The 12,032-nt window shown below is 46.3% G+C and overlaps 1 protein-coding gene across 1 annotated transcript; it reads left to right on the forward strand.

Annotated features, from left to right (window-relative positions):
* Positions 1-516: 516 nt before the first annotated feature.
* Positions 517-4,839, forward strand: TRIM52 (tripartite motif containing 52). Its single transcript, XM_030880358.2, has 2 exons — positions 517-1,445; positions 4,771-4,839. The coding sequence occupies exons 1-2, from the start codon at positions 624-626 to the stop codon at positions 4,837-4,839; spliced, it is 891 nt and encodes a 296-aa protein (XP_030736218.1). The 5' UTR covers positions 517-623.
* The last annotated feature ends 7,193 nt before the right edge of the window (positions 4,840-12,032 follow it).

A 12,032-nucleotide genomic window follows, 5' to 3' on the forward strand; every position in this document is an offset into this window, starting at 1 on the left:
CTTTTGGGTCCATCTGGGGACGGGCTTTCCTGAGCGGCTGTTGGACCCTCTGCGTCTGGCTGATTAGAGCGCTCAGTGGCTTAAACTGATTCTCTCGCTGCCTCCACCCATTCTGACCAGGCCCTCTTTCCTGTCTGGGACGGCTGGATGGGCTGCAGGGGTTTCCGGGGGTCGTGTCTCTGGTTTCCGGGGGAAACCATAGAGAGGTGGCCCTCCGTCCGCCCAGTCCGCCCCCTCCCGAGTGTGGGCTAACGCGCCTACGTCATTTTCGGTCACCTCTGGCGGGGTGAGGAGCGCCGGCTTCTGAGGCGGAAGCCGCCAGGTGAGGCAAACCGGAAGGGAGGCGAGAAACGTGAAGGGATCCGAGTTTGCACGCTGAGTCTCAAAGGGAGTTGGGGGCCGCAGCCTGGTTCCGCCCCCACTGCCTTCCGAGGGCAGCTGTGAGTTCGGGCCTGGGGCTTTCGCGCTTAAAGCTGGGGAGAGTCTGAGAGAGGGGCGCAAGGCTTCTCTGAGGGCCCGAGCAGGCAGAGCAGGGTTGGGGACAGCTTTGGATCACCAGCGTCGCTTGGAGGCAGGCCTGCAGGTGTGTCCCCCGCTTCTCAGCTGTGAGCGGACGCATCCATATGAACCGGCAGCGCGTTAAGATGGCTGGCTATGCCGCTGCTCCCAACGCCTCGCAGACCCTTCAGGAGGAAGCGGTGTGTGCCGTCTGCCTGGATTACTTCAAGGATCCCGTATCCATCGGCTGCGGGCATAACTTCTGCCAAGGGAGTGTGACGCAGCTGTGGGGCAAGGAAGATGATAAGGAAGTCAGGGACGAAGAGGAAGGTGAATGGGAGGAGGACGGCGAGGCGGTGGGGGCCATCGGTGGATGTGGCAACTCCATTCGAGAGGTTTTATACCAGGGGAATGCTGACGAGGAGTTGTGCCAGGACCAAGAGGATGATGAACTCTGGGACGGTGACGGTGGCGTAAGAGATTGGGACAACGTGGATTATGTGTGGGACCAGGAGGAAGAAGAGGAGGATACGGACTCTTACCTGGGAGGCGTGAGACATGACCTGAGAACTGACGTCTACCCAGAAGAGGAGATATTGGAAGAATACGATGAGGACGACCAAGAGCTGTATCCTGACACTCACCCGCCTCCTCCCCCGACCCCTCCACGGCAGTTCATCTGCCCCCAATGCCAAAAGAGCTTTACGCGTCGCAGCTTTCGTCTCAACTTGCAGCTGGCCAACACGGTCCAGATAATTCGCCAGATGTGCCCCACTCCTAATCGAGGGAGCCAGGGGAATGATCAGGGCATCTGCTCCAAACACCAAGAAGCTCTGCAACTATTCTGTGAGGTGGACAAAGAGGCCGTCTGTGTGGTGTGTCGAGAATCCAGGAGCCAAAAACAGCACAGCGTGGTGCCAACGGAGGAAGTGGTTCATGAGTACCAGGTGAGCGGCATGAGGGAATGTGGGGATTTGAAGGGAGTGGAGGAGAAACCAGGGGAGCTGGGGACTTGGCAGTTGAGCCTCTTCTTCTGTGACAGATGGGGCACAGGGTGGAGAGAGATGGGTATATGTGGACGAAGGAGACATTGGCTGAGGCTGACTGGCTTCCCCAGAGGAAACTGACAAAAGACAGTAACTGGGAGCTGACCACTGTTGTTACTCCCTTTCAATCTACCGAAGTATAAGGGGGTATAAGTGACAGACCCCCCCCCACCCCCAGTACTTAATTTCCCTCTGATGTGAGTCCTGAGTCTATACCTGACCAAGACTCGGGGACCTTAATACATAGGAATGGAAAGCCACAGTACTTGTAGATAACAGACATTCAGGACGTCAGCACAAGCAGTATCAAAACAGAGGACTAATACTGGTTAGACCAAAAATCCAGGTGTGATTCCTGGACTAATAGAGCAACTGGACACACCCACCCTCCCAAAGTCTGGGGTCACTTTCCCACCTTCAGTAGGGCCCATTTTCCCTGTAGAGAAAGGCAGAGGGCATAAACATCTTTGATGGTTCAGAATAAACCTCTTGGCCTGATCACTTTCCTTACCTGGTATTTTATCAGAGTGGAAGAAGTTAAGGATTTAGGATCAGATGACCTAGCTCTGCAATTTACTGTCTAATCTTGGGCAAGTCTCAACCTCTTAGCTTTACTTTTCCCTTAGGCTTGTTAAGATTAAAAGAGATCATATATGTGAAAGTATTTTATAAACCATAAAGCGCTGAACAAATGTTTCTTTAGTTTGACTTTCCTCTAGTTTCCTTTCATTTCTTTGGGTTCTGATTTGGTTAATACCTTGCTTTCTAGGCCTGATCTGAGTATTAGAAAATTGTCTCAATGACAGCATGAATACTGTCAAGAAGCCTAGATGGATGTGACTCCTAGCAGTACCCAAGGAGGGAGAGGTTGCCTTCAAGTCCATAAAAGTCTTATAATCAATAGCAACTGCTCACGTCTTAGTAGTGCTTTACAGTTTATAAAATGTATTTCCTCATGTTCTTCTACAGCAGTGACTTTCAAACCATAGATTTTGACCAATTAGTGGGTCTTAAAATAAATGGATTATGCCCAGCATTATTTTTAAATGAAACAGAAGAGAAAATATCAGAGTGCATGGGAGCACAGTAAGTACTGTTTTATGAAACTTTTAAATTATATGTACACAGGTGTATACTTGGTTTCAAAACACAAAACAGAACACTGCCCTACAGGCATTACATATTAGATAATATCATCACCCCCTATTTCACAGTAACTATTGGCAAGTGCACAGTTAAGACTCAAATCTTCACTACAAACCACTGCTAGTTCCATCATATTAATATGATTTAAGAATAAACCCTACTACCATGCTTTCCCCCCAGGGTAATAATTAAGTTTGCTTATAGAAGAAACTATGTCCTATATTTCTGGGTTTTGGTACATTGAAGCTGAGGAGAGGAGGTAACCTTTCATTCCTCTGCTAGGATTCTCTAGAAAGGATTTTGAAACCAAACTTTTAATTGAAAGCCAATTTAGACAAGAGAAAAGAGGTGGTCTTTTCATCTGGGGAGACCAGCTAACACTCATTTGAAACCTCAGAAGTTATTTATAAAGCACCTTAGTAAGTATAAACAGCAAAACCAAGTTAAACAAATAGGAGATAATCCCTTTCAAAATATGTAATATTTTTTTAAAAAATAAAACTTATTTTCAAACATATACCAGAACTTAGGTTGATGGTGTTACCAAACATAGGAGTTACACTGAAGACGTAAAAATTATGTAGGCTATGTGTAAACTGATATTAACTGACATAGTCCTTCATTCTTTATACAGTTTATAGTTTTGTTACTTCCTTTCATTGGTAAACATGCACCTTACAGTAGCATGATTTAGAATCATAGTATACAAAACTCTCACAATAGTTAGCATTATATGGAACTTTTTTTTTTTTTGCGGTACGCGGGCCTCTTACTGTTGTGGCCTCTCCCGTTGCGGAGCACAGGCTCCAGACGCGCAGGCTCAGCGTCCATGGCTCATGGGCCCAGCCGCTCTGCGGCATGTGGGATCTTCCAGGACCAGGGCACGAACACGCATCCCCTGCATCGGCAGGCGGACTCTCAACCACTGCGCCACCAGGGAAGCCCAGAACTATTTTTATATAATGGTTTATTTAATATGCTATACATTAGCCACCACATAGTTCTGGTTACGTTAAATTCTCTCTTGTCGGCTACTAATTCAACAAGATTTTAATCTTACTTTGGAGGTGATCAAGCTTTTTTAGCTTTAGGGTCTATGAGTCGGGAGTTGTTACTCACAGACTCAAGGAATAGGTCAGTGATTTTCAGGAATAGAAAAGAAAGGCATTCTCTCCCCCTCCCTTCACACATTATATCAGCATTGCAGGGTATGGGGAGAGTTATCATTTATAAAATCATATTTAGTATTATAATGTTAAAAAGAAAAAAGATTTAATTTTTCATAATATAAGAAATAAACTGGAAAGAACTCCTTGGCTGGTGGGAATACAAAGATGGAGCAAGAATCATTCAGCGTAAGGCCTATTGTCAGTGGGGTGTATAACTAGTTGGATACCCAGAGATGTTTGTTGTGGATATGGTGCCATTTATACTGCTATTCCTTAAAGTTTAATTTTGTATAAGAAGAGGCTTTTTAGCTCTGAAAAGTTTACTTATTTACATCTTCCATTTTGTCCATCCCATGAGTTAGAGTTCGTCTTGACTCTTCAAGCTAGAATCAGAGGATTATGAAAATAAGATCATTTAGATTGACCAAGGGCACCATTAAATGGTGTCAGGTTTAGGCGGCAGACGGGTGTATAAAAAGAAAATGAACAAAGATTTCACTTGTTGAGGCTCAGGCATAACTGGATGCCTGTAATTGCCCTGCCACCCAGCTGCCGCTGATAAAGTCATTCATCGCTCTGCAAGAGGGACCAGATGCTTCCATCATCAGTACTCCTTGTTTTTCTGTTTTGTCCTTTGAGGTAGCTAAAGATGGCAGCCAAAAATTTTTTGAGGCTTTTATCAAGTATGGATTCATGTATTATGCAGAAGATAGGGTCAACTTCTTCAGCTGAGTTATCTGAAAGTGTTGGGCAGTGACACATGCCAAACACTGTTAAAGTTATGCCACTAAAAACAGTATTCTGCAGAGCACAATTCTCTGCAGTTTTAAGACTGGACAGTATTGGAATATTAACAGGAATCTTCAAAGGCAATGAAAGCTTACTATTAAATAGCCCTTTTAATTGCAAAGGAGAAAAAAATGGAGAAACTTGTGAAACCTTGCATTCCGAATGCTGCCACAACTTTGAGAGGAAATTGAGGAATTCCAGAATTTCTTCATCGATTTCTGCGTCTGAACTCTGAATTCATTGACTGAGCATATCAAATGTCAGGTTTTAAAAAAAACAGCTCATCCTTCTTTGCTATTAGTTGAGATTAATCTACTGATGAAGAAAATTGTGCTTTGTTTATGTTCAGAATAAGGCTTTAAAAACTGTGGATGTGCTATTTTCACTAAGCGAGCACTAAAGACAATATTTTTGAAGTTGTATGAAATGAACTTGGAAGAAAAAAATTATAGGAGTATATGTTGGTAGTGCTACAGCAATGACATGTTTTAGATATGGGTCTTTGTCAAAAATTCAAGAAAACTGGCATTCAAGATGTACTGCAGGGCTTCCCTGGTGGCGCAGTGGCTAAGAATCCGCCTGCCAATGCAGGGAACATGGGTTCGAGCCCTGGTCCAGGGAGATCCCACATGCTGCAGAGCAACTAAGCCCGTGCGCCACAACTACTGAGCCTGCGCTCTAGAGCCCATGAACCACAACTACTGAGCCCGCATGCCACAACTACTGAAGCCCGTGCGCCTAGAGCCTGTGCTCTGCAACAAGAGAAGCCACCGCAGTGAGAAACCTGCACACCACAATGAAGAAGAGTAGCCCCCGCTCACCGCAACTAGAGAAGGCCCTGCACAGCAACAAAGACCCAACACAGCCATAAATAAATAAATTTATTTTGAAAGAAAGAAAGAACTTCAAGCATAATTTAACACGTTGAGGCTTAAAATACATTGACCCTGAAATGTCAGGGGGCAAACACCAACATCACTGCTCATTACGAAATACTTTAAGTACTTGCCAAAAATCTAGCTACAGATAGCAAACTCATGCTTAAAATGTCTTAATTTTCTTGGCCAATCTTTAGAGAATGGGATACATGAATGTTATTTCCAGGAAAGGAAGAAAGAGAGAAGGAAGGAAGGAAAGAAAAGGAAGGAAGGAAAAGGAAGGAAGGAAGGGAATCTAAAACTATTTTGGGTGATGTGTTCTTGACCTTGTTCTTGAAACCTACCTGCGGTAGCTTTTGGGAAGAATGTTTCACACTGATGTTCAATCCTCACTGAAAAACTTCAGGAGGAGTTTGTGGAACTCAAAGTCTGATTGTTTTGACTAGAAACTTTCAGACTTTAATCCATTCGTTATTCCATTTTCTCCTTATATCTTAAAAGCTTTTTTTTTTTGGTATAACTAACTGTGGGAGAAAACACTGCAAGAGTGTTGTCGAAGCAGCTTGTGTTTTGTTGCATCTTCTACACCATCCAGGAAAGAAAAGTTAAGGCTTAATAGTGACATGGTTATTACATCATCTGAAAAAAATTTTGCCTTCCAAAATTACCATTGCTTTGATTAATTTTAATCATGAAACTTAATTTTGAAATTTTAAATAACACTGAGGGAGAGAGAATGTGAGATGTTAATGTATATGGAAAGTAAAGGTGTGGGTTACAAAAACATTGAGAAAAACTGATATATATCTACATGCACCAGACGCTCATCTGCTTATTGAATGTCTTCCCTACTAGGTTCAGCTGTTGACTGCTGTATCACAAGACAGACTGTTTAAACTTGCTCCTCTCTACTCCTGTGGCTGTACCCTGCACCTCATCTTCACACAGACTTGCTACACATCTGAAATCCTGAACTCCAATTGCACCATGACCTTAGCTCTTAGCATTCTAGTGCAGTTAAACACACTCCAGTTATACCTGCCCTTCATCTTTATGGAGGTCACTGTTGCACTGACTCCTAATTGTTTTCTTTCCCAATTTATCAGACACTTGTTAGCCTCACTTACTATCCTTCTGACCCTGGACCGCATGATTAGTCTTGGCACGAAGAACTGATCCATGTTGTGGTCTAAACCAGGGTTTCTCACCCTCAGCACTCTTGACATTTTGAGTGAGATAGTTCTTTGCTTTGGGGCGTGGGGGATGTCCTGTGCATTCAAGGATGCTTAGTAGCATCCGTGGACTCTACCCATTAGATGTATGGAGCACTCCTCCACCATTGTGACAACCACAAATGTCTCCAGACCTTGCCAAATGTCTTGGGGAGGGGTGGTGCGAAAGCATCCCTGGTTGAGAACCACTTGTCTAGTCTCAGGGAAAAGTGGTCAGATCTACGGACGTGCCATGACTAGCCTCACTTAGGCCCTATAGCCAGTGCCTAGCACAGGTGTTCAAAAGTGTTCAGTGGAAGAACAGCCTCACCTATCTGGAATTTTATTAAATGTAGCCTTAGCATCAGTGGATTAATTGATATGACCCCCACTTCTCCCAGCTCTTGGCATACAGGTGGCAGGGTCAACAGGCCTTTTGTAAACATTAGAGCTGTCTATATCACTGCCATCAAAGGCTAAAACAGATAAAGCAGTATATGAAATTGAGATCTAGAAACAATTAGCAAGAAAACGCAATCACTTCAGCTATTCCTTAGTTTCAGCAGGGCCATAGGGCAATTGTTTATTTTGTTTTTTTAAGTATTATACAGAACTCATAGATAAGACCAGAGCCTCTCTGTTCCTGTCAGAGTGGGAGAAGCCCTGGGCTGATACATATTATATAACATCAGCCCTTAAAGCACTTCCTTAAAATCTGAGGCTCCTCCTCAGATTGGCCATCAAACTCTGGTTCCTATGCCATCCCTTCTGAAACCTTTATAGGACCAAGAGATTCTATGCTGTTTGCCACCCCTAATCCCTGACCACCTTTGAAAGCTATCCTGTAACAGTGAAGTTAGCACAAATATTTATTGACTGATAAAACAGGATTACAAAAAGGGGGAGACAGGGACACTAGCCCTCTATACCAGCTCTAAAAGGACTTTCTGCAATGATGGAAGTGTTCTAAATCTGTGCTATGCAATATAGTAGAGGCACCACTGGCTGCATATGACTTGAGCTCTTGAAACGTGGCAAGTGCAACTCAGGAACCGAATTTTTCATTGTTTTTAATTTAAATAGTCATATATGGCTAGTGGCTGTCAAATCATGTTGAACTGTACAGTTCTATACAAAAAAGGCAGGTTGAATTCTGGTCCTTCCTAGGACCTTCAGGAGTACTAAAGTCCAAAGGGAAGAAGAAAAAGGCGAAGTAAGACAACTTTCTTTTCTCAGTCAGGAGAGAGATGGCTGTAAGGTGATATTTTTAGGTATAAAAGGAGAAAAGGCAGCTCTCTTTTTTTTTTTAAATCTGACCAAAATGGCCTTGAGCCGGTTACAATTGTGATCCGTGTGGATCACATGTAAGAGATGTGACAGGGGAGAACTCTAGTGAAAAGCAGCTAAAAAAACCCCCATTACCCTCTTCCCAAAAAGAGCTGGGGCTAGAACCTCAAAACAGGAGGAGTGTAAGTATAAATAAGGTTTTATTTCATGCCTGACTTTTTGAAAATGGGATGAGGGGAAGAACCTAGTGTTTAAGCAGGTAAGTAGGTTCTTCCCTTTCTCCTTTCACACTAGATCCTGACAGAAGGTGGTGAGGAGGTCTTGGAGTCCTGGAAGGGAAAGCAGTTTCCGGTGGCAGTGTTAATGAGAGAAGATGAAGTGAGAGGTTCTAAGAATAACAGGGCTGAAGAGGAGACTGTGAGAGCTAAAGGTAATGATAAATTTAACTTTTAATGATAGTGTTTGCCCACAAACCAGAGTCCTCAGAGGTACAGTATGAGAATCTGGGGCTTGGGGAAACAGCTCATCTGTGCATGTGGGAAGTATAGGAGGAGATGCCACAAGGCTCCTGTTACTAGGAGACCTGCTACTCTTCTCCCCAACTATCCACCTTCCAAAAAGGGGGGAAATGGATACCTCAGGGATTTGAATTAGATATAGCCTTAAAGAACAGGGAGGTTCATTCCTCCATATCTATCTCACTAACTGAGGTTCATGCTTAGGCCTTCCTTGCCTTTTCTCCCATCCTAAAGGATTCAGATCCAGAGTTGGTCAGAGCCTTCTGGTTGAAAATTCCACTTGGCATCTAGCAGGGCCCCTGCAAAGATAAATGGGGATCCAGGTGGCCTGCAAGAGGATCCCTGGAGGTCACACCCCCTTTTTTGTCTACCATTTCCTAGGCACATAAAATCCCTTCTCTCCCTCTGTAGCAAAGGATGGAATTTCTCAGCAGGCGCTGGCTGTTTAACCCAGGTGTGAGCAGGGAAGGGTTATGAGAGCTGAGGCCTGTCTCCTCAGCTGTCATATCTTGTAGTGAGCTAGCTAGCCTCAACGTTCCATTTCAACATAATCTCCTGACCCTGGTTCATATGAAATCCTCTTCCTGGTAAAAAGCCGAGAACAGGCACCTTGGGTCACCTTTTGTCTCTCCCTACCACCTAATGCTGCTTTAAATCCTTTAACAAGGCAAGAAGCTTGCCTTCTGCTGGCATTTCTTATAGTCCTGCCTGGAATACACCTGACCAGATCATGCCCACTTTCATAGCCTCTGATTCTGCACATCTGCTAAAGCACCCAGGCCCTGGGGAATCCCACAGTCCCTCTCGCAGGGAAGACCCAATAGAATGCCTTAGCAGCTTTCTAGGCGACAGTTAGACCTCAGATTACTGGCTAAGATGGACAAGGAATCTTTTTCAAGAGACATTAAAAAATGGCATGTGATTTCTTTGTAAGATCTGTTCCCAGCATTGATTTAATGCCACATCCCCACCTCTCACTAGGAAGAATGGAACAGAACCTATAATGACAGTCTCACATTTCCTTGTCTCCAGCCTTTCTGAACTTAATTCTTTAGGCCTCAATCATTAAATAGCTTCTGTATTCAGAACCCGAGTCTAGACCCTGGAGTAAAGGAAGCAGGGTAGAGATGGATTGGAAGAGATGGTCAACCCCTCACTCATAAGGCCTTTGGTTAAGTCCTCTGTCCTTTCCTTTGTAAGACTCTCATGATCCTCTAGGAGACCCTCCTGTCCAGCTTCTGAACTCTACTTGTTTCTAGTCTTACTCCTCCGACCTAGCCTTCACTCTGACTACAGATGCCTTTCAGTAAAATCAAGGCTAGGCAGGAGAGGGATGAGATAATCCTAAAGAGACTGTCCTGGGCTTCAGGACAAAAGCACTAGGGTTCCCTGCCCACCTTGGATTTCACTCTACTTTCCTTCTTGAAACCATCACTCCCAAACCTGTGCATGCAAACCACTTGCACACCTCGTCCCCCAAGCTGATCCCTCTGCCTGGAGCGCCCCTCCCTTTATCTACTTGCCCCTAACTACTCAGCCTGTGGGGCTGGCCACCATGATTAGAATCTTCCTCATACCAAAGCCTCTACCAGGTGCTGGGAATGCAACATGTGAGCAGAAACAGCCTAGTCCCTGTCCTTAGGGCACTCAGAGGAGACGGTGGCAGAACTTAAATGAGACCCAACAAACACTGCACCACCACTATGACAGCATGAAATAAAGGAGCCTCACCTACATCTGAGGGTCACAGAGCGCTTCCCAGATGTGGCAACCGGAGCTGAGACCTGAAGGAAGCTTAGATTTAACTAAGAAAAGGGGGGTTAGACACGGTGGGCCTTCCAGGCAGAAGAACAGTGTGTGTTCTGTGTGGGAGAGAACGGATGAATTGGAGGAGCAAGGGAGGGCCAATGTAGTCACAGCAACAGAGCATGGGGCATGCCAGAGCCAACCACACTGAATCCGCAGAAGGACAGTAAAATGATGAAGGGAAACCGCCTGCCCAGGGCTGGCAGTCAGCAGGCCCTCTGGTCCTGGCCACACACCTTTCCCTCCGTCCCTTACCCAGCACCTACAGAAGCCCTCACCTCAGCATTCAAGGGAAGACCTCTCTCACCTCTTGAATGCTGGCAGGAGGGGATGGAGGCCTCTGCTCCCGGAGATCACGGGCCTCTGGCAAGAAGCCTAAGGGGCTCTTTCCAGCTGTGTGGGTCCTGGGGGCTCCCTTCAGAAAAGGAATAGTGAGACAGACTTGCTTAGACGAGCCTCTCCAATTTCTTCCGTGGGATTCGTACCTTGTGTGGAATGGAGGTGGTGCCCGTCGGGACGGGTAAGATGGGGCAGCCCAGGGGCTCAGATGATAAGTGGGTGAGACAACACTAAACTCGGGGCCAGGACCAGTTTTGCCTATAGGGCGTGGGCAGCCTGGAGAAGTGAGAAGATGGCTTGGAGGAGAGCTGAATTTTCCCCAAAGGGCAGGTGAGAGCAGGCTTCCACCTCCCTGAGGTTGGAGAAAAGATGCCCTGGGTGAGAAGGAAGAGGGCTGGAGGCCCGGCCCAACCTGGCTAGAGTAGTTAGTATACTTCGTTGTGAAAGGCACAGCTGATTCTCAAACTATCCAGCAGCGGAGGGACATCACTGTATGTCCCTTTTTCCCAAAGGCCAGGCTCCCTTTGCTAACTGAGAGTGAACCTACAGATTCCTACTTGAGAGGAGTGAGGAGACCAGGTGGACCCTAACCGGGCCAGGCGAGGACCTGGATGCCCAGCAGGAAGCCACGGACGCCCTTGAGGGAAGTGGGCGTGGATGGGACTCAACTGCAGCTGGGGCTGGGCAGGAAAGGCTGCTCCACCACCACCACCCCCGCCCCTGCCGGAGCTACTGCCAGAGGTCCCCAGCGTCCCCAGGGTTGGGGCAAGGCCTCCTTCGGCTAAAGATTGTCTTTCAGTGGCATTATGGCCTGCTGGCCTACCCTCCAAGAAAGGATAGGCCAGGTGGTGGTTGGAGGAAAACTCTGAAGTGGAAAGCCTGAATCCTGCAGGGTCAACAGGAAATTCCACTACATCCCATTTCTCTCTCTCCTCCACTGGCATCACTGGCTTAGTCCTGGTGGGCTCCAGGGCAAAACCTGAATTCCCTCCTTGGCCCCATAGGAGGTGGCGCTGCGAGAACGTCTCAAGAGTAGAGACAAGTGTGGGGAGGAAAGGCACCTTCAAAGGTCTCAGCCCAGAGGCAGGGCAAAGAGGACTTGGGAGGGGCTGGGCAGAGGTGGGCTGGGGAACCCGGGAGGGCAGGGCTTATCTGGGAGGCTTCTGGAAAAGAGCCTATGTTACAGAAAGGTCCCATCTTTGAGCCGGTGTGAAGGACCTGGCTGGCTCCTTTTGAACCTAGTCTCCTGGTGGCCTACCTCAAGGACGCGGATTCCACAGGGGCACCCCGGGCAAAGTTCAAGAAACAGAGAGCCGAATGAGGTTTCTCGAGGGGAAAAAATGTA

Source organism: Globicephala melas, chromosome 3, assembly GCF_963455315.2.
Source record: "Globicephala melas chromosome 3, mGloMel1.2, whole genome shotgun sequence".
NCBI lineage: Eukaryota > Metazoa > Chordata > Mammalia > Artiodactyla > Delphinidae > Globicephala > Globicephala melas.